We start from the raw sequence: 23,357 nt of genomic DNA on the forward strand, positions 1-23,357 counted from the left end.
AGCCATAAGTTGGGCCAGCAAGGCCGTGAGGTCCGCCTGGCTGAAGGGCTGAGCTGTGAGATGGGACAGACCAGTGCAGGCTGAGGGCTGTGGACAGAGGATGCTAGAGCTGAGGAGGAGGATGCAGCATGGCTGGCCATGAGGGTGTGCGCTGGCTAGTGAGTGGGGACCCCTCCATGCATACCCCTCACCCCTGCTTTACTGTAAGCCTCCAGGGCTGGCACTTTCCTGACTGTGTGCTCAGTGCCGTAACTGCAGTGAATGTGGCTGCTGGGGGGTGGTCAGGGGCAGTTTGCTATAATGTCCGAGGGCAGATCAGATACATGATCTGTTGCTGCCAGATGAAATGATCTAATGGAAATGTACATACCCTCACTAGCTGCTCTTCTCTCTTGCACCAGTTCTTGTTCACTGGGAAGTTACTTCTTCGGGCCTGTTTCTTCTCTGCTTCTTGTGTGAGGAATTGCTCCCAGTTTCATGGCGCTGAGGGTACGTCTACACTACAGGATTATTTCGATTTTACATAAACCGGTTTTTTAAAACAGATTGTATAAAGTCAAATGCACACGGCCACACAAAGCACAATAATTTGGTGGTGTGCATCCATGTACCGAGGCTAGCGTCGATTTCTGGAGCGTTGCACTGTGGGTAGCTATCCCGTAGCTATCCCATAGTTCCCGCAGTCTCCCCCGGCCATTGGAATTCTGGGTTGAGATCCCAATGCATGATGGTGCAAAAATAGTGTCGCGGGAGATTCTGAGTAAATGTTGTCACTCATTCCTTCCTCCGTGAAAGCAACGGCAGACAATCATTTTGCGCCCTATTTCCCTGGATTGCCCTGGCAGACGCCATAGCATGGCAACCATAGAGCCCGTTCAGCCTTTTGTCACTGTCACCGTATGTGTACTGGATGCCGCTGACAGAAGCGGTACTGCAGTGCTACACAGCAGCATTCATTTGCCTTTGCAAGATAGTAGAGACGGTTATCAGTTGTTCTGTACCGTCTGCCATGCCATTGTAAATTGGCAATGAGATGATGGTTACCAGTGCGTTCCTGTGACTATCTGCTGCTGTCATGGGTGCTCCTGGCTGAGGTTGGCCGGGGGCGCAAAGACAAAAAATGGGAATGACCCCTGGGTCATTCCTCCTTTATGGTTCATCTAAATATAGAGTCAGTCCTGCCTAGAAATGGGGCAAATGTGCTAGAGAACCAGTGTACCAGAGAGCACAGCGCTCCGTGTCAGATCCCACAGAAATGATGAGCTACATGCCATTTTAGGGGGGTGTCCTGCAACAATCCCACCCATTGCTCCCTGCTCCCCAGCTTCCTGGCTACCATTGCAGTGTCCTCCCCATTTGTGTGATGAAGTTAATAAAGAATGCAGGAATAGAAACACTGACTTGTTAGTGAGATAAAATGAGGGGAGGCAGCCTCCATGCTGCTATGATAGTCAGCAGGACATTAAACGGTGCAGGAGAGGAGCCCAGCATTCCACTGCCTATGTGTCTAGGCCATTACCATGAACTTTCTTAGACAGAAGGAGGGGCTGATGAGAGCCTCAGGCTCCGTGCTATGATATGAGGACGCGTTACCACCCATTCTTGCTACCATCTACGGAATGACAGGAGTCGTTCTATCTAACCTCGGCGCCCCTGGCCGACCTCACCTGAGACCAGACCAGGAGCACTTCATACGCTTATATTGGTGACGATGGCATGAGCAGTCATATTGTATCGTCTGCCACGGGGAGGGCGGCAGAGGGTGCTGACTGCCTTTCTATCCACACCGTCTGGTCTGACCAGCAGCAATGCAGTAAACATAGGGTGACATATAAAAAAGTCAAGAAACGATTTTTTCCCCTTCTTCTTCATGGGGGGGCCAGGGGGTAAATTGATGAGCTATTCCCTGAACCACGCCGGCAATGTGTTTGACACTACAGGCATTTGGAGCTCAGCAATTAATGCAAATGCTTTTTGGAGACTGCGGGGACTGTGGGATGGCTGGAGTCCTCAGTACCCCTACGTCTTACCATGGCTCCATTTGATTCTTTGGCTTTCCACTACGCTTGTCACGGAGCACTATGCTCAGTCCCTGCTGTGGCCTCTGTCTGGAGATTTTTTCAAATGCTTTGGCATTTTGTCTTCTGGAACAGAGCTCTGATAGAACAGATTTGTCACCCCATACAGTGATCAGAGCCAGTATCTCCCGTACAGTCCATGCTGGAGCTCTTTTTGGATTTGGGACTTGCATCGCCATCGTGCTGTATCACAGCTCCACGCTGGGCAAACAGAAAATGAATTTACAAGTTTGTGGGGTTTTCTGTCTACCTGGCCACTGCATCTGAGTTCGGATGGCTGTCCAGAGCGGTCACAATGGTGCACTGTGGATACCACCCGAGGCCAATACGTCGCTGATTTGCGGCCACACATAACCATATATGTAATACCGATTTCAGTGCTACTCCTCTTGTCGGGGAGGAGTACAGAAACTGGTTTAAAGAGCCTCTATATCGATATAAAGGGCCTCGTTGTGTGGACGGTGCAGCGTTAATCGGTTTAACACTGCTAAAATCTGGTATAACGCGTAGTGTAGACCAGGCCTTAGGCTTAGCTACAAACACTGAACTAGAAAACGCCTGACAAGCTGTGGCAAGCGGTCACTGGAGAAACTGCAGCACAGACAGGAAGCTGATGCGGGAGGGAATCTCGGAGAGCCCACTGCTGCAGAAATGAAGCTTTTATGGATAGCTCCTTTCATGTGCCTCCCTCTCTGGGACAGAGTTACCCGGCAGGCCTCTTGGGGACAATATTGCTTCCAGTTCCGAGTCGCCATTAAAGCATCTGCCCTCCCATGAGGGGATAAGCCCTTAGTCAAGTTAAAAACTACCCTGACGGCGATGGGAATTCTGCCCGTGCGAGGACTGGGAGGATACCAGAAACCCATTTGTTATATCTATGAATGGTATTTACATGGCCACTATAACAGGGTGACTGGCCCTTTAAGGGGAAACAGCTGCAGTGCTCACCTGTGATACTTACTTCCAGCCCCAAGTGCAGAAAATGAGCAGTGAGGTGACAGGCAGGTCACATGCCTAAATCAGAGCCTCTGGGGTGGAGAGCAAACAGAAGCCTGTGGAAAGCCAGACAGAATCCAGTCCTGGGAGTTGCTGTCTGACAGAGAGGAGGGAGAGACTAGGGGTACCACAACCCTGCAGCAGCAAGTCTCAGAGCCTGGGTCAACGGACTGGCTTGTGCTGCAGCAGGGCTAAAAGGAGCAGTGTAGCCATTCTGCTCGGAGCTTGCTGTCTGCAGCGCCTCCTACTGGTCTCCTTCCACCCCTAGACCTGCCTCTTCGCTAGCTCTTCCTCCTTCACAGCTGCCTTTGTGGCAGAATGCACCGTGTGACTGCAGAAACAAAAGTGCCCTCCACCTTGGAAGGCAGGGGATGGGGAGATCAGACAGTGGCTGGCTGCAGCCACGGCAGCTGTTAACTACAAGCTCTCATTGTTTGAATGTAAAGAACACCATGCTCTCTGCATGATGTTCTCTTGCTGGGTATGACCGAGCTGCGGCTCTCCCCCAGGCAAATCAGCCCAGCTGCCCACCCAGTCCATGCTGCCCAGTCACAGGGCTGCAGGTGAGACCTCCAGGGTGTGCTTGTCCTCCTCGGAATTATAGCCTAGGCTCCCAGAGTGAGCGGTGAGAAGGCGCCAAATGCAGCAACTCATCCAGTCTATTCCCATTCCCTAGGGCGCTTTAAGGTAGCAGAGGGCTACAAAAACCCACGAAAACCCTTTGGCTGGCTGGGATGGTTGGGTCTTGCCTCCGGGTGGTGTGATCTGTGTGTGTGAGGGGTGTTGGGTCTTGCCCCTGGGGAGTGGATTTGGCGACCAAGCCTGCCCTGGGCAAACCCTGCAGCAGCAGCTCCTGTTCCACAGGACTGGGCACAGCTTCCTGCGCCGGCCTGTTGGCTCCCACCACTGTCACATGACACATGTTCCACCCTTGCTGGCCCTAGTGCTGCCAGATCACCTGCCCCAAGCTGGACTGTGGTGGGCCAAATAAAATGACCTGCCAGGCTGGATGCAGTCCCTATGCTGCCAATTGCCCACCCCTGCCCTAGGGTGTCCAGCATTAGCATTTATAATGCGGTAGCACCCAACAGCCACAGCCAAGTGAGGCCCCACTGTGCTAGGGCCTGTACATATCTACCATAAATTACAAGGCTTCCATTGCCTGGTCACTCTCTCCTTCCCCACATGGCAGCTCCTGGCTGAACACCTGGCATTGTTTGATTGGCGGGAAGGGGTTTGTGGGGCTTACCTACTGCAAAGACTAGGGCCAAGGAGTGAGAAGGGATGTGACTGAGGGATTTAGTTACAAACGGCACAGTGAAAAGTGACCAGTTCCTTCTTTCTCCCATAATGAGAATGGTGGGGGTCAGCAGCTGGAAATGCTTCTCCCTACAGGGTAGAGTTCACGGCTACAGAAGGCCATTGTGTCAGACGCTATGGCTGGAACTTACCAAGATGATTTTATGAAGAACATCTGCAGCTATTGCAAGCAAAAGATAAATCAGCCTCCTGGCTCAGGGGCTGGGCATACACTGATTGCTGCTATGGTCAGGAGGAATAATGTCCTCATCCCTTAATCTCCCACAAACTATACAGGCATTCCTGTGCATCATTAGGAGTTCTTATCTTCCTCTGAGTTCTCTGGCATTGACTGCTTTGGAAGATGGTTTTTGATGGGCCAATGGGCTAGTGCCCCAGTGCTTTGTGACATGCTGCAGTAACAGAGACTCACTTGTTAAAATTCCCAAGGAGATAAATAGCTCCTTGTGATAATGGATGAATTTCCTTAGTTATACAAAAACAGCCCATATGTTCTTTAGCTAACAGCACAACTTGGTGTTTAGGCTGTGCCAATTTTCTGTAAATATAGACATTCAGTATCTATCACTAGAACTCTTTGTTTATTTACTTTTTACCTAAAATATTAAAAAGAGAGAGAGACCGTTTTTACACAATGCATAATTAGCCTGTGGAACTCATTGCTACAAGATATCACTGAGCCAAGAGCTTACCAGGATTCAGAAAAGACTCGGACATTTATATGGCTAGTGAGAACATCCACACTTAGATTAACTAGGAATATACATGCACCAACTCCAGAATAGGGAAGGGCTAGAAGCCTGCGTTGCCTCATGGAGGAGTTAATCGGAAACTTCCCTTGAGGGTTGGTCATTAACAAATGTCCACTGGTGGGTCCTGCTATGGCCTCTATTATCTGAGCACTCACAATGTGAACCAGAGTTGTCCTGGCAGCTTCCTTGGGAGGTAAGGAAGCGCTATTGCCCTCATCTGACAGATGGGGAAGTGAGGCACAGAGACAGACAGGGACCCACAGCAGAGCAAGGAATCGGACCTGGGTGTGTCTTAGTCGCAGGGATCATTGCTGCTGTGCATGGGAAGCTGGCACTGCCATGGCCCCTGCAGTAACTAGCTCATGGGGGTAGAAGACATCAGTCTCCATGACTGTCTTGCTGGCACCTTTCATCCACGCAGTGTTCCACTGGACGGCACCCACTAACTCCCTCGGTATCCTCTTGGAGCAATGGATGTTGCCCAGGATTCTCTGCTTGCTGTCTCCTTGTAGTTCCCTTGTTTTGCTCCCAGGACCTGCACCCCCCTTCCTCTTTTGTTTTTCGCTGGCTCTTGTGTTCTTGTGACCTCTTTGTTTCCACGGGCAGAGCCCCACCACACACCGATCAGAAAGGCTGGTACCCTGCACCCACACATACATCCAAGCAGTGTTCCACTAGCTCCCTTCTTCTCAGGGGATCTCCGCTTGGTGCCTCGCACTGATGCTCTTCTGTTGTACCTTTGACCCATCTCTGCACTGTTCATTTGTCCCATTAGTTGATCTCAAGGTTTTCCTGGCTCTTCCCCACTTCGAAGTGGGTGGCCCTCCCTCCACTGGAAATCAAAGAGCCCAGAGCCTTTCGCTAGCACTGAAAAGTACTTTGAAAATTCCAGTCCCTTGCTGATTTCCGTTTGGCCACTTGGCTCTGGGCCCTCAATACACAGGGCTGCACGAGTGGTTTCCTGGAAAAGGCTCCCTCTCTTTGCTGCCCTCCCAAAAATAGTCCTCCCAGGAAGGGTGCAGGCAAGCCATTGCCAGTCGAGCCTCACGCAGATTTTGCAGCAGCCTTTCCCCAGTCGCTGGGCAGTCAGGTTGGAAGGGTCAGTGCACAGAGTATGGCTGATGCTTTGGCCCTGGAATGAGCTGCCGTCTGGCCTGCAAAACATTTACTGGCCTTCTACGCTGCTGCACACTTAAAGCTGGGGTTCCTATGGTAACAGTGCCTTCTCGCTCCCTTAATGAATCCATGCCCAATTAGTTTCCGTTCGGTCTCCCTTCCTTTCTCTCTCTAACTCCAGTGCATCTCTCTGCCATTGCTTTCTAATTGCCATCTGAAAGGCTCCTGTGCTCGGGCGTTCTCGTGTGGAGCAGCGCAAGCGGGGTGAGGCTTCAGCGAAGATTTAATCAAGCGACCGTGGGGCTGCGGCGCTCAGCCAGGAATCCGGGGAGCAGCGATCACTATCACCTGCCTGCAGCGTCTGCCCCCTTCCTATCCAAGTCGCTACACAAATAGCTGTGCCGCTGACACCCCCTCCGCGCCCTTCCCCCAGCCAGCAGCTGGGCGTGTGAGTGCACCAGGCCCCTAGGAACAGCGAGCAGTGGGATTGTGTCTGCGTTTTCCCAGCAAGGTGACTAATCAGGCTTGTCCTGCAGCCATGCCCGGAATGACACACACGTACCAGGCTGGTTTGCGTTGCACAGGGCTGTGCTGGGGCTGCAAGGAGCGCGGACACATCTGAGTGTCTCTACCCACACCCTGCCTAGAAGACAGAAGAGGAAGCTGTGACCATATTTTCTCTCCGCTGCTCCAAAGGGAAGCCCTGGAAAAGAAAACACCCAGAGGCAAAAGCTAGGAAGACACCTGCTTGTCTCCTCCCACCCCCCTACCTTCTTCCTGAATTGTTTGGGAATGACTAACTCCTTCGAGTATGTCAGGTTCTGGGCTCCGGCTAGGAGCTGTTTGACTGTGATGTGGATGTTCAGGCTGGGACTGAACTCTGCAATGGCAACTACATGGCAATCGAACAGCCCCTGAGCCCGCGCCCACGAACCCAAGCCAGCTGGCATGGGCCAGCCGCGGGTGTCTAGTTGCAGTGCAGACTATTAGGCCTTGAAGGTTGTGCTGTGTCTTACTGGAAAGGTCATCTTTCACGCATGCTAAAGCACCAGGTTAGAGTGCTTCCATTCCTGCCTCTCAGAGACCCCAGGGCACTGGGCTAGGCAATTGCTCACCCAGTCGGCTGGTTCCTGTATGTGGGGTTTCCATTGTCACCCACCCTTGACTGACAAGAAGCTGGTGGATTTGTCATCATTATGTAAAATCTGTCTAGGTACTTCTATGGACCACAGCATCTCTGTTTCTGCACTGAGCCTCACAACACCCCCTGCCCCATGTTCCCATTTTACAGCTGGGAAACTGAGGCACAGAGTGATGCCGTGACCTCCCAAAGATCACATGGGAAATTTGTGGCACCACTAGGAAGATAACCTGAGCCCCAGGCCAGTGCTTTAACCAAGACCCCATCCGTCATCCTCTTTATCAATAAAAAATGCAGAGGCGCCCCAAGCACCTTTCAGTTCAGTTAAATAGCAGCAATTCGTTCAGCAAATTGAAAAGAAAAACAAGAAAAGCTCCCACTACTGCACTGTAAATGACTCACAGCCCACTGTCAGACGGCTTCAGATGTTTCACCCATAGGGTTATTTAGTTGTTCCATGGACAGACATGGTAGTTCAGATTCTGCTCTTCACGGATCTTTTTTTTTTAAAACCATGGCTCCTGCTCAACTAAGTGGCACAGTCCAGAATTTTGGTCTTCTTGCTAGAGTACGTATTTGGCCCCCATTACAGCATCTGAGCCCCACAGTCCCTCATGTGAGGCAGGGCTCTGCTATTATCTGCATTTTACAGAGAGGAAACTGAGGCACAGAGACGCTAGATGAATTTCCTACGATCACACAAAGAGTCTGTGGCAGAGCAGACAATTGAACTCTGCTCTCTAGCTACTTCCATAACCCCTGGGCCATCCTCCATCTCCTGTGCATCCCTCCATCGGTGTCACCACAGAGCCAAGAATTGCATGCAGTGCACTGCAAGCCTGGGGAGTCGGTTTGGTTTTAGTGACTACATTTTGCATTGTGAGTTCTGCACCCAGCTAGTTCACATTCCTGCAGTATTCAGCTATCCACAGTGACCGTCAAAGGTGAGAGTGGCTGACAAGTGGTCTGTTTATTTGGAGTGAGAAGAACCTTGCCCTGGTATCTGTGCCCAGTGAGAGGAGAGGCCAGAGAGCTTGGTGGAGATAGCTGTGGCTATTTATTTCAGAGCCATCACTTTGAGTTCACCCTGTTCTGACATCAGATGAGTTTCATCTAACCTGACCAACTATAGATCACAGACCTCCAACACCTGCAAACTAAACCCAGCCCTGGAAATGAGACCAAAGTAAATGAGATGTTCGAGCTTCAGCAGTGAGCTACTGCACTGAAGGGCTCTGCTGCTGTCCCACTGCCCTGGCCTCTGCTTAGGAGCCCAGACAGAGGAGAGGTAGATGGTTATTGACACTGTCCCACAGTGTTCTGAGGTCTGAGTGGGCATAGCCAGAGGGGCAGCAGATTAATCCACAGTCACTGACTCTCAGCTGGGTCCCAAGAAGCCCGGTGCTTCAGTGAGGCCGTTCTTTTCCATATCAGCTGAGACAGCCTTCAAGCCAGTGAGCACAAAATAGAAGTGAATGAATGAATAGACATAGGAGCGGCAGTGCCATTCACAAGGATAGACACAGCCAACATAATCAACCCTGCTGCACTTGGGAGCGCAATGGTCAGTGGTTTATCGGTGAATGTCCTCACCAGGCAACGGTCCAGACCAGGGCTACAGGCTGAGCGAAATGAATGTGCTGCAATGTATTTATAGGTGGTTGTCACACCAAGAGGAAGGAAGCGGAAGTTGGGGGAAAATACACTTCTACCCCGCTATCACACCACCCACTGTAACACGGATTCGGATATATCGTGATAAAGCAGCCCTCGGGAGGGTGGGGGCGGCTGAGCACTCCAGCGGATCAAAGCAAGTTCGATATCACACGGTTTCACCTATAATGCAGTAAGATTTTTTGGCTCCCGAGGACAGCGTTGTATCGGGGTAGAGGTGCACATTTCCCAGCTAGGAAATTCCCTTCATGAAAATAATCTCTACATCTGAGCAGCAGCCATGGACAAAAACCGCTGAGCACGCCCTCTTGGAACCTCACGATCACAGCAGGCTAGAACTCTGATGCTCCTATCACAGACAGCACAGGCACCTGCCATTAGAACTCAATGAAAATCTCCTCTAAGCATAAGTAATATAGGGTTGATGGCACACAGCTGAGCAGTTCTGATTGCTGCCAGTAGAAGGCAGTCATGCACATATAAACCAGTTCATTACAACAGCTTTATGGGAAATGTAGGACGGTCCAGTGATCATGGCGCTAGCCTGGGACTCCACAGAGCCTGGTCCAATGCCTTGCTCTGCCATAGACTTCTTGTGTGACCTTGGTCAAGTCACTTAGTCTCCTGAGCCTCAGCTTCCCATCCATAAAAATAGGGTGACTAGTACTTCCCTGTGGGACTGGGGTGCTGTGAGGATAAATACACTGTGAGGTACTCAGATACTAGAGTAACAGGGCCATGTGAGTCCCTGAAATACCTGACGCTTCCTTCTCTTAAGCTTCTGGTGCTGTGGACAGAACCCTATGGACCAGTGGTCTTTTGGGTGATGGCAGTTTCTAAGTTGATCCATTCCCTTGTTTCAATTGTTTTTGAGCGATGGCTGCTTGGGAGTCGAGGAGTGCAAAGGACAATGGCTATGTCAATGGCTAGCTTTCCCCTTTTGTGTCTGAGCCGCAGGGAGTCCCAGCCAAGCCTGGCTCACATCTTTTTAAAATGATGATTTTTATACAATTTTTCCCTTTGTTGGCAAGAAGCGAGCGTGGCTCTTTCCAGCTCTGGCTGGGCTCTTTGATGCGATAGTAATGGGCTGAACAGTCCTTGTTAAACAGCCTCTTTGCAAAGATAAAGGATTTAGCTGCTGCTTTTCTGTAGGTCTCGCTCCAGCTGTCTCCACTAGGGATGTTTACCCTTCCAGTCGCCCACCACTGCAGTCACTGGGGAAGCCCAGCATGCTAGCGACAATGGGAGCCTTCATACCACCGTGCTGGCTAATCTTGCCCAGAGCAAGTAGAGATGGCATAGTGGGTAAAATGCCAGAGGCCATCTACACTAGCTGCCCTCTGTTGCAACAGACTCACTGTTTGCAGTGTTAGCAGGGGTGGGAAATGCAAAGGCTCTAGTGTAGACATGAATTAACGGCTGGATCAATTTATCCTCAGCTCAGTGGGCCAGGTGCAGCACCTCTGACTTCACTGGCCACCCTACGCTGTCCGTCTCCACAGCCATGTTTCTGGCGGCAGCTTGTGCTGCTCCTCTGACCCACTTTCGGCCAGCATGACAGATCCGTATCTGTGCTGCTGCTGTCCTGCCTCTCAGCTGGAGGGGAGATGTGGTTGGGTGGCCGTACCTCATGCACTGCCTAATCGTGTTTTGTACCCGTCAACAGCACTGAGTTGGGTGGACGGTGTCCGGCTTTTCATGTCCTGGGGACCTAATGTCCCAGATATACTGGCAGGCAGAGGAGTGTCCCCTAACCTCTCTGAACAAACCATGGCTGGCTCAGTTTTCTCTGCTCCCTGGTTCCTCAGCCCCAGGGAAACAGGGACCAGATTTTCACAAAAGCTGTGCACCCAATGGACACCCCGTGAAAATCCCGGCCCACCAGGATGCTATTCCTTCCTTTGCTGGAGGGAAAAGGCAGGCAGGGCGCAGAGGGGCTGAGGCCCTTATCTCTCTCTCCCTTTTATTTCAAGCTCCTGTGAACTTTGAATCAGTCCAGCAGATGGGGTTTAACTGAACACTCACCACAGGACTGCTGTGTCCAGCAACATGCCAATGGACACATCCGTTTTCCTTTACACACCACAGGGCTTCACACCCAGAAGGACAAATAGCTCCCACCAGCTCAGCGAAGAATTCATGCAACGTTAGCCCCATCTTCCAACATGGAGATGGCGGGTCCAGCTTTTACTGCTAGATGCTCTGAGGCATCTGCATTTTAAACAGAATTTTTGTCTGTCAACAAATAATCGCTTGCTGACTGTCTTACAGAGAGGGGGGCAGTAAAACCAAACGGGACAGTGCCTCATCAGTCAGGATACTGGAGCTTCCAAGTTATTGGGCGTGATGCAAGACTCGCTGGGCAAGGTTCTCCGACCAGTTACGCTGCGAGTTAGGGTCCATTCTGGCCTTCAAGTCCATGAAGGGACCCAGGCACCACTGACTCTTAGTAACCCTCCGAACTGGGAAAGAAAGCAGAGGGTGGGGAGGCTATCACTGATGGAGAAAGCCAGCAAGGAAAAAAACAGTCACCATTAGCAAGGTCTTATCTCAAGGCTTAATTCTTCTAAACTAAAATTACTCATTGTGGGGTTCAACCCAGCCCAGTGAGCCGTGAGCATGACCACACCCTGGCACTGCTCAGACTCTTGCTTGAGCAACTGCCCAGGCTGAGCTCAACTTAACCCTTTGCTCACCAGGAAGTGACCACATTTTGGCCAGTGCTGTCAGTGCTGTGGCTGGCTGTCACTGAGAGGAAGCAGGGATACTACATGGTGTGTCCTTTGCCCTTGGAGTCTGCAGCCAGAGTAGGACTCTAGGGCAGGCACAGTGGGCATGGGTGGTAGCCCTTTGTAATGGAGCACCGCGCCCTGCTGCCCCATTTGGTACATCCTGCAGTATATGGGACAAGCAGCAGGGCGACTGGCCACAAGTCCATGGTGTACTGCCTGGCATTGTGCCTCCAAGCGCTTTGAGTACTGGGGGAGACTCCTGCCCTGCAATGGGGCCAAAACCCCTCCCTTTGCCCTCTCTTGACACTAGCACGTCCAGGCAGCTCCAGGCAAGGCTGAGGGTTTCCAGTTTGAGGGAACTTAATTTAGGTAAAAACACACACAAGCTGCTTTTCAAGGTAAGAGGAAATGGGACGGTCTCCCAGGAGCAAGGAATCTGCTAGTTGCCCAGAGGTGTCCTGGCCTTTCCATGCCAGTGTGCTGGCTGACTAGGCCAGTATTTCAGATGGGTGAGGACCCGGGGCACTAGCTTTGTACCCGGGAGGCTGCAGGGTTGCTCCTAACAGACTGGGCTCTTGTTCCAGAGTTGGGCAGGCTACCAAGGCTCCTTCTCAGAGAGCGACACTAGAGATGCGTCTCCCATAAGATCCTTTAACGCCCTGCCAGGAATCACAGTTGTGAGTCTAGCAAGGTATGTTACACATGGCGCCACCTAGTGTCTGAACAATACAACACCGTGTAGCATTCCATTGCACCCTGCGCAAGACAAGAGCTCCATGAATAAAGAGCTGCCAGGCAGGAACCATTTGCAGCGCTCAACATTTATTGGTCCAAGAAAACCTATGAGCAATGCTGGATACTGGCATATTACCATATTAACTAGTTATGTACAGATAGCTCTTCTGCAGCAATCTTCCAACACTGGGAAAGGTGAATTGGAGCCTCATTCGGCCCCAGGGCCGCCCAGAGGATTCAGGGGGCCTGGGGCAAAGCAATTTCGGGGTCCCCTTCCATAAAAAAAGTTACAATACTCTAGAATACTATATTCTCGTGGGGGCCCCTGTGGGGCCCAGGGCCTGGGGCAAATTGCCCTCCCTCCCCCCGGGTGGCCCTGTTCGGCCCCAGGGCAGTGTGGGCCTGTTCTAAAGCCCACTGGATCCATTGGAAAGAATCCTATTGGCTTCACTGGGATTTGACTCAGTCCATGCATGAGTAACTAACTGAAGTCAGGTTTCAGTGGTAGCCGTGTTAGTCTGGATCAGCAAAAACAACCAGGAGTCCTTGTGGCACCTTAGAGACAAACACATGTATTTGAGCATAAGTTTTCTTGGGCTAAAACTTGTATCTTCCAAAGGAGAAATGGAGCCCTAGGAGCCGAGGAGTTTGTAGCTGTTGTTGAGACCTGGGAAATCAGAAAGAGAGAGAGAGAGAGAGATGGGGTCTGAGTAAAAGAGGCAGGAGACACAGGCAGAGGAACAAAGCGTGGGAGAGAGAAAAGCCAGCTAGAAATTGGCACATCTGTAAGACGTAAGGAGTGAATGAAGGGGAAAGGATGAAATGACAAAGAGAAAGAAAACTCAAAGAAGATCAGTGAGCTGGATTCTGCTTGGCGCTAATGCGCCTCATGTTTTAATTGCACTTCCCTGGCCATTAGACTCAATCCCTTGGCTGCCTCTAGCCTGAAAATCTTCAACTCTGCTGGGGCTGAGAAATCATTTTAACTGGGTGCAAAAGTAAATAAGGCACATCGACCCACGAGACACCCGTGCTGTGTGCTGACCTGTCAGGTAACCTCTGCCATTCTCATTTGCAAGTATGGCCCCCTCCAAGGGCCCAACAGATGGGTTAATATTTTCATTTGTATGTGCAGCCACTGTCAAGGAGAGAAATGACCGAAATATAGCAGCTCTGCACTCCAATAGTGCACTGAGCATGCTTCCCCTGGGGCCTACTGTGTGGCAGATGGCAGAGACATCACATTTCCCAAATCCCTCAGTAGAACCCCCAGACCATGCCACTGGGTGAAATCTCAGTGGCATGGTCTGGGGGTTCTACTGGGTGAAATCTCTGGCCTGTGTGCTGCAGGAGGGCAGGTTGGACTAGCACAACAGTCCCTTCTGGCCTTCGGGTCTCTGAGACTTAGTGGGAAAAATTCTTACGAATGTAAATTAAGACAGTTTCAGTCCCAACTGTACTCCTTGCTTCCGAAGTTGAGGAGGAAAGTGGGTGAGGGGATGCTGCTGCAATGGGAACTGGAGTTGTTAAAGCCCAGCCTTTTGCAGCATTCAGGGCGCTGGTTGGAAAAGTGATTGATCAGAAATGACTTTGTGACATTCCACATTGAATCTCTCAGTGAATGCTGATCATATCTATTCAGTTTATAAATCAAAAGAAGGCAGAGGATGGCAAATCCTGTTCCTGGTGGCAGTGGTGTAAAACCAAATCAAACCACTAATTTCAGTGATGTCACTCCAAATTTATACCAATGTAACTAAGAGCAGAATTTGACATGATTTTTCTCAGACCCGGCAGCATGGAAACCTACAGCTGGGTTCTCTCTGCCTCTTCTGTCACTGCTGATAATAAAGTTTCTGCAGCCAGAACTCAGCTCACGGTTTTGGAACAGAATCGAGTTGGTACTGTTAGATGTTAACGAGAACCCAGGTAGCTCTCCCCTAGCTGCAATGACTCTGCCAGTGCAAAGAGCTCTGCGGTTATTTTAGCTCAACCAGCAATGATTCTTTGAATTGCTTTGCACTCATCATCTAGCATATTTTTCCTGACTGTCTGATTTAAAATAATCACAAGTGCTTTCAAACTGAGATAGAAACTAATGTGGACAGATTTTGAAAGCAAATGAACCCAAGCCACTACCTTCTGTAAATGCTTCCCAAGCTCACTTTTGCTATTTGTTTACCGAGGCTTGTTGGGTTGTGGAGTGAGAGGCAAGTGTTTCTTAAGCAGGTGGCTTTGTTTAATTGGTCTCTACAATGCCCTGAAGGGAGAGATGATAATCAGGAGAGCTTTCCTTCACAGGTGTTGGTGAGATGAAGAGTGGAGAAGGGAGGGGGAAGAGAAGGGCCCCAAGGACAAGGCTGAAAACAAAAAATGATGATTTGGCTGAACAAACCTTGAGCCACAGATGGAAAGAGATGGAGATAAAGGTGGATAGGACACTCCCATGGAATCTTTGTTCTATCCTTGGATCTTACTTAATTCCTATTTCACTGCTGCCACTGACTCCTCTCTCTTGTTCCTGAGGCTTGCTGTTCACTTTGGTTCTTGCTACAGGATTTTAAACCTTCTTGTCTTTTCCCTTCCCCAGTTTATGATCCCAAGTGCCTGGAGGCTCCCTGGACTCACAAGCAAAGACCCCTCCACGATCATTCCCTACTGCCTCTTCTCCCCTAGCCTCAACTTCACCTTCTCACCCCAGCTTCACCAAACCGCGGAGTTTCTGCTAGAGATGGGCTAAACTGGGATCATCTGGAGTCCCTCCAGATTCAGGGGTGTTTCAATTTGGGGCTTTGCTTCAGGCAAATGTCTGCTTCTCGCCTTCTGCTCTAATTGCTGTCAAAGTGTGATGCAATGGCAAGGATATGACTAATGCTAAGCTAGCATGACAATAATAATTGGCAGCTATGCCAAGTAAGTGCCCCCTGGTCTCCTGGGAAGTCCTCTGCTCTCCTGCCCTATCCATACGTACTGATTCACTCGTAAATTGCAGTGTACACATCAACACCCTGTTTACCAAGACTGTGTGTGTTATTAGATGTTCCAGATGTATCAGGACTGATGTTTTAACCGCTCCACAAATACAAGGCTCCCCACCAGTCTGTTCCAGTTAGCAAATACTTCTAGAGATGAAAGCTCTACAAGGAGATTTCTGAGGAGATCTTAAGTAGCTGAGCACCAGGTCATTGCATCTTGGTGACCTGCACACCTATCACACTGATGCTGTGCATGGAACTCCCTGCCTGTTGCTAGTGTTCCAGCTTATTCCTGCGGGAATCCGAGTCTTTCTCCTGCTTCATGGCTGCTGTTTCCTTCTGATGGAAGCTACAGATCCATGTCCCAGGAAAGCCCTTCAACACCTTTAGCCTATGAGGCGGAGAGGCTTGAAACTAATAAGAAGTTATTTATTTATTGTAAACACTCAGGCAGCCTGTACATCAGTGCTCCCGCTCCCCTGTGAATGAAGATCCTGGAGTCCTGGAAACTTAAGATTCCTCCTGCTCTGTATGGGGAATTCCATTAAATAAATTATATAATGGAATTCCCACGAAGGACATTCCTTTTGTGCAGGATGGGTGGGATGTCAAGGTTTCAGGATCAGGTAAATGGACGGATTACAAGGGTCTGCAAGTGGCTATGATTCAGCGCTGGCTTACCTGACTAACTACCCCTTGATAGCAGTTGTCCGTGACAGAGAAGCTGGGCATTTTGAAATACCAGCTGTATAGAGACCCCTTCTGCACAGCCAAGCTCACTCCCTGCTTCAAGAGGGACACGGAGAGGAAGTAAGGGGATCGGACATGCACAGGGGGTTTCCTTCTGCTCCACCAAAGCTGTGCTCACATTAGGACAAATTTAAAGCCAATTTTCATTTGCCGGTTGCATTGGTATCTCTGGGCTCAGATGGGTCAAAACTGCAAAAACTTCACTTGCCATCTGGTTTTGAAACCAACAGCTGACTGAAAGGACACAACAGATACCCCTAAACCTTCACCTAGGAGATGGTGCTGGCTGTCGTGCCTGCAGACAGCTCATTCCATCCTAGCATACCTGCTCAGCCATCCACTCAGTGTAGCTTGCTACCAGCGTAACCATCCACATTCCATCCCCCCTGCTACTGCACAGAAGACAAAAGCTACAGAACTGACCAAAGATCTGGACTCTTCACATAGAGATTTAAGACTGGGGTCAAATTCAACCCAGGTGCAAACAGGTACAACACCCTGACTTCAGCTAAATTATGCTGGGTTACCCCAGGGTTTAATTTTAGTCCAAGTGTCACTTTTATTCCCCATCAGTTCTGGACCCTGCTGAACACCAAACAGAACCAGCGGAAGGAGGATTACTGGGCTGCCTGACCTGGAATACAGAACAGCACCACAAGGGATTGGAGTTAAGATTGGGGGAGTCCAGCAAGCAAGAACTATTGGGGCAACAAAGCAAAATACTAGCCAGCTCCGTATTTTAAAAGGCAGCTGCGTGGTTCCCACAAGGGCACAGCCTTGGCACCAGCAAAGCCAGACCCAACACGTTACAGTGATAGGAGTTCATCCTGTGCAGCTTAGGATGCTGGCCGCAATGTCACACCAAACAGAGCAGACGGGCCGAGAGATGACTAGGTGCAATACCTAGTGCCCGGGTCTCCTAGCTGGAGCCATGTCCATTGAAAAAGTTTCCTCCAATTAATAACAATAAAAAGCCCCTTAAAATGTGCAGTTAGGAAAAGTTTTTTTTTACAGCTGTCCCAATAGAACAATATACATTTCCAAAGCCCAAATGCACACAGCTCTGACTCTAGCAATAGCACACAGGGATGGATTTTTATCAAATATTTAAGGGTTGTTTAAAAAACCTTTTAAAAAGTGTCTGAGATTTAAAAGAAGTTTTGGGGGTGAGGTTCTTACTGACCATCAGAATCGTAATGTTTCCAGATGTCCAGGAACTGGGATGCTGTGAGCTCAGCCAGGTGCAGGTAAGGGGTCTGCTGCTTCACCGCCATGGTCAGCTGCCAGGGCAACCCTCAGTGCTGCTCTGTGCCTCCTCTTCAGCTCCAGTGATCTCGCCACCAATATCTCCAGCCTCTCTCTGCTCCGCCTTTATATAAACCCACCAGAGCTTGCACAGGGCCCTGGAAGCCACTAGGGGGCGCACAGTCTCTGGGAAGCTAAGCTCTAGCCAGAAGGGAAGGGATTGCAAGAGAGAGATGGGTAGCGATGGGGGGGTGTGGAGCATAAGGGGGTGAGAAGCTGAAGGGAGGAGCTGAGTTTCCAGGATTTCGCTAACAGCCGGGGGTTTCTGCGTAGCGGGAGCCAACGGATCTAGTTAAAAAGGTCCAGTTGTCTCTCTGGGATTGTTGTCACTGATCTATATCGCAGCCTGCTGAGAGCTCGCCAGCCCTAGCATGGTACCCTCCCTATTAAAGTGGCGCTGTGTGCTCCAGAGTGAACTGGCCGGCAGCGCTTGCTATGCTCTGGGATGAGACGGACCAGTTGGACCCCGAGTCCAGAGCAAACTGGGCTGAGCTCAAAGACTTTTAAGATCCTCTTGGTTGTGGCACCCAAGCCCCCGGACAGGACCTGGGTAAAAGAATTCAGTGCTGCTCTGTCTTGGTCCAGCTGGGTAGTGAGCAGACATACTTATCTGGAGGCTGATGGGTGGTCACTGTGGGTCTCCAGCCAGCTTCACCACCCCAAACTGATACTCGTTGGCCTCTGTATTGTCAGTCTCAGCAGAGAAACCAAGGCCTGGGAAGGCCAGGGAGACTGAAGTCTCCTCTCACCCTCGGAGGCTGGTGTGATCTGGAATGCTGCCCCCCCCCAGCTCTGCAGCTTGTCGTTCCCCAGTGTAAGTGGCTCTGCTACCCCATATCTGCAACAGGCCTTCCTTACAAAGCAGCCGTTCTAGAGCACGGGTCCAGCTCCTGGTGGGATCACTGAGGGATTGCTGCTGCCTCTTCCCCGATGGGCCTGGTCACTGGGGAGGGGATGCGGGGCTCTGAAGTTCTCAGTCCAAAGCCTTACACAGGCACTGGCCATTGACAATTAAAAGAGAGACTCAAACTGGCTCAGCTGCTGTGCTGTGTAACAAATCACAGGATCAGAGACAGTGGTGCTCAATAGCACTGAGACTGTGTGATTCACGCTGTGCAGGCCAGGCCAGGCCAGAGCGAGGGATGTATCTTCGTTCCTGGCCCATCCTCACACAAGGATTTTGCTGTAAGAAATCAGACTGAGCATGCCTTGGGAAATAACACTGTCCGCTGTTGTGAGGCCCGGACTCTCTGGTCTCTTGCTCTCCAACCCAGTGGGACCAAAAGGGCTGGGAGGTGGAAGTGTGATCAACTTCCCAGTGGTCGGGTTACTGTCACGGCCTGCTAGAGAAATATCTGCCCGCTGATCATGAGCAACATTAACTGAGCTCTAAATAATAATACCACCAGCTCTTCTACAGAACTTTTCAGCCATGGATCTCAAAGCAAGGAAGGACAGAAGCATCATTATCCTCATTTGACGGATGGGGAAACTGAGGCACAGAGCGGCGAAATGACTTGCCCAAGGTCAACTAGCAGGCCACTGGTCTTATCTAATATAGAGGCCAATACGGTTATTGTCCCTATAAATGCCTGATCCTCTGTACTGCCTCATTATTTCCGTCTCCAAACTAAGGCCCTGATCCTGCAAACACTAGGGCATGTGTTTGACTGTAAGCATGTGAATACTTTCATTGAAGTCAATGGGGGCTACTCACCTGAGTAAAGTTAACCGTGTATATAACTGTTTGCAGAAGCAGGGAGCTACTCCCTGTAGCTAGACCCCTGCACCCCAAAAGAGCCCTGTTGAAGTCTCCATGCAGGCTCGCAGGTGTGGCTGCATAGAGCAGCTTGCAGGGCTTATGGAGTTGTAGTTCGGATGATGTAAGCAAGCAGTCTGTAGGAGTACAGTGGAGTCTTTATTTAAGCAGCTCTCAGAAATATACGACTCTCTGCTATCTTGAAAATGTCCTCTCCTTGCTTTCCCTTCCAAAATTTCCCATAGGTGTCTTTGCATTTAGCAACGTTTGCTTTTCTTCAGTTAGCATTAAATCCTAATAAATCTTAGGGTCTGATTCTCCTCTCCCACCAGTGTAAATGAGAAATAGACTCTATGAAATCAGTGCAGCTAAATCGATATGAATGAGAGGAAGGAGCAGACCTCTAAAGACCAGAGGCAATGGGAGTTAGTTGCCTGAATACTTTTGAGGATCTGGGCCTAAATCTTACTTTGAGATCTTCTTTGTAAGACATTTTCATGCAAGCAAAACAATACAAAGATTATATACAGAAGTTGGGGTCAGCAGCAAATTATGCATGAGATCTTCTTCCCCCCACCCAGATCCAGTAACATCAAATCAGCGACACCATGAGAGGACCCACCACATCACCCACACCATCAAGGGCTCGTTCATCTGCACGTCTACTAATGTGATATATGCCATCATGTGCCAACAATGCCCCTTTGCCATGTACATTGGCCAAACCGGACAGTCCCTACGTAAAAGAATAAATGGACACAAATCGGACATTAGGAATTGTAACATACAAAAGCCAGTGGGAGAACACTTCAATCTCCCTGGACAGTCTATAACAGATTTTAAAGTCACTATTTGAACAAAAAACCTTCAGAAACAGACTTCAAAGAGAAACAGCAGAAGGAAAATTCATTTGCAAATTTAACACCATTAATTTGGGCTTGAATAGGGACTGGGAGTGGCTGGCTCGTTACACAATCAGCTTTGCCTCTCCTGGAATTGACACCTCCTCATCTATTTTTGGGAGTGGACCACATCCACCCTGATCGAATTGGCCCTGTCAACAATGGTTCTCCACTTGTGAGGTAACGCCCTTCTCTTCATGTGTCATTATATAATGCTTGCAGCTGTAACTTTCACTCCATGCATCTGAAGAAGTGGGTTTTTTACCCACGAAAGCTTATAGCCCAATAAATCTATTAATCTTTAAAGTGCCACCGGATTCCTTGTTGATCAAGTCAGATTATTGGTGGATTTTTTTTCTGCTTCCTGTCAGCTTCAGAATTATAGGAAGATTTCCAGCCCCAAACAAACAGGTGAAACCTGAGGTTTATCACTTGCTCTAACAAAACGTACCTCAGGGAAGAGATGTTGCCATGGATACAGGAACCCAGCTCCAAAGAGGAGGTTTGTCCAAAGTAAGTGATTAATTAAAAATTAAAGGACTATAGAAAAGTTCATACAGGCACAGAACAGAAAACTAATCACTGGCAAACAGATGCTACGAAGTTATCTACATAGAATTTATTATTACAAGATGTCAAGGACTTCACGCTACATGCAATGGTGGTTTGGATCTTGGCAAGGATGGGGCTAGAACTCCTTTTCCTTCCTCCAAGAAGCACACGCAGTGATTGGTTCCAGGGGCAGCTCTAGGTATTTTGCCGCCCCAAGCACGGCAGGCAGGCTGTCTTTGGCGGCTTGCCTGCAAGAGGTCCCTGGTCCCACGGATTCGACAGCATGCCTATGGGTGGTCCACCAAAGCCGCAGGACCAGCGGACCCTCTGCAGGCATGCCACTGAAGGCAGCCTGCCTGCCGCCCTCGCTGCGACCGGCAGAGCAGCCTCCATGGCTTGCCACCCCAGGCATGTGCTTGGTGTGCTGGTGCCTGGAGCCGCCCCTGATTGGTTGAACCAAAGGAGAACGTCTATTAGTGCTACCAGGGCTGTAAGCCACACCTGAGCTGTGCTAAGTCTGTCCTTAGAAGACAGTGATGTGCACACTCAAACTGACCCATCTGTTACAATATTTGTGTTTAAAGTTTAGGCCGGGATTGGAGAGGAGAATAAAAGGCAAAGAAGTAGTGAGAGATGAATTCAGTTTAGGAAAAAACAAAATCAGGACTGTCCAGGTTGGATATTAGGAAACACTATTTCACTAGGAGGGTGGTGATACACTGGAATGGGTTACCTAGGGAGTTGGTAGAATTTCCATTTTTAGAGGTTTTTAAGGTCAGGCTTGACAAAGCCCTGGCTGGGATGAGTTAGTTGGGGATTGGTCCTGCTTTGAGCAGGAGGTTGGACCTCCTGAGGTCTCTCCCAACCCTAATCTTCTATGATTCTATATTTTATGAGGCCTAGCACAGAGCAGCCTGGGTTGTCATGGCCATTTGTCCAGTGGTTCTGTTTGGCCAAACAGCACCATGTGGCCCACGCGCAGGAAGTAGGAGACAATAAAATGCTGCCCTGCAACCAGCCTAGATGGGCGGTGGTCTTGTGTACAGGAGAGGACACATACAGTATGGGCCAGTGAATTACACATGCCCTTACTCAAGATGGGATGTTTTTACCCTCTTATGCTGGTTTTACATCAATTTAAATTTCACAGGCACCTGCTTTCCCTACTGTCATGATTACAGGGCAAGCTGTGCTCTAGACCCTTTTACAGGCTCTCCAAGTGCACCCCACAGATGACAGGCTTCACTACCTTTGCCCAGGGCCGGCCTTACATGTGGGTGACATGAGCAACTGGTCAGGGGGGCACCATGGTCACTCACCGCCCCCCCCCCAAGCCAGCCCAAGACCCCTTTAATCCCCAAGTTCTGGGTCTGGAGTCAGGGAGAAGCTCCTACTGTGTGCCAGGCTCCTGTTGCTAGTCGTGGCCAGGATGGGGAGAGACAGCACTTCTTCATCCCCTGCACAGGCCCACAGCTGGGTCAGACCCACCTCCGGGAACTCCCCCTCCAGCTGCAGGAAGCTCTGCACCTCACCCCCGCCTCCTGCCCCCATTGCTCCCCAGTCGTGGGGGAAGGGGTCACTGTACGGGGAGCTGCCCCATCCCTTCCCTCCCCGTGTTCACCCAGTGCACCATTTTCCCTAAGGCCAGCCCTGCCTTCTTCCCTCTCTGGGTGGAGTCCCAGATCCCACCAGAGTCCCTGGGCTTCAGGGCCCCTGTTTACTACCTGAGATAAAGGAAGGAAGTTGTCTCTGGGAGCCTGTGGTCAGTGGCTGATTAAAGTAACTCAGAACAGCTCCTTGAAAGCCAAGTATTATTTATTCACCCATAGGTACGTAGCATTCAGAGAAGTGAGATAACACAACAGAAGTCTGTATGCATCTGGCCTCACCCAAACTTTATCCTTTGCAGGTTTTGACAAGCTCTGCTTAACCCAGATACTCCTAGTCCTGGGCTAGGATAGACAGGCAGTTTTCGCAGAGTTCTCTGCCTCTTGCTGTGTCTTGCCTGAGCAGCTGCTGCCCACTCACTCTGTCGTTTCTCTCTAGCCAAGGGTTTTGGATCCTGGGCTCGGACCAATGAAAAATAAAACTGCAAGCCTCACTGCAGCCAGGAAGATGGGCATTTCCTAATTAACAGTGCCTTCATTGTTCCTTTAAGTCCCGTTGGTATTTTCCTTTTAGTTATCTCTCTCAGTCATTGTTTCAGTTCCTGCTTGGTTCTCCCTAACAGCATCCTTTGATTTGATTCCATGTCGTCTGACGAAATAATCTTAAGCCGGTAAACTGAGGCACACATGCTATTAATAAAAAATACATTCGCCACAGCTACAAATGTACATTCCCTGCAGTGTGCGCTGTGTGAGCTCTGGTTCCCCCTGGTACTGCTGCTACAGTCCTGCCTCAATTCTGATAACAAATGAGACGTGCTCTAGGATAGTGCCAAGGCAGGTGACACGGGCTTTCCTGATACCATTTGGTAAGATGTGTTCAGAAAGCGGGCAGGGAAGTGTGTACAAGATAAGTAGAGTGAACAGGTGGGCTAACTAACTTGTTTCTGTTAGGCTGTGTTC

General features: G+C 50.0%; 1 protein-coding gene across 1 annotated transcript in view; it reads right to left on the reverse strand.

Moving 5' to 3' along the window:
- The window catches only part of CALB2 (calbindin 2), a 58,890-nt gene extending 41,275 nt beyond the window's left edge, over positions 1-17,615 (reverse strand). Inside the window, exon 1 of the mRNA XM_032784084.1 lies at positions 17,453-17,615. Within this exon, the coding sequence (XP_032639975.1) occupies positions 17,453-17,543 (91 nt within the window). The 5' untranslated portion in view covers positions 17,544-17,615. The remainder of the gene's footprint in view (positions 1-17,452) is intronic.
- Positions 17,616-23,357: the final 5,742 nt, after the last annotated feature.

The sequence above is a fragment of the Chelonoidis abingdonii genome, chromosome 19 (assembly GCF_003597395.2).
Source record: "Chelonoidis abingdonii isolate Lonesome George chromosome 19, CheloAbing_2.0, whole genome shotgun sequence".
NCBI lineage: Eukaryota > Metazoa > Chordata > Testudines > Testudinidae > Chelonoidis > Chelonoidis abingdonii.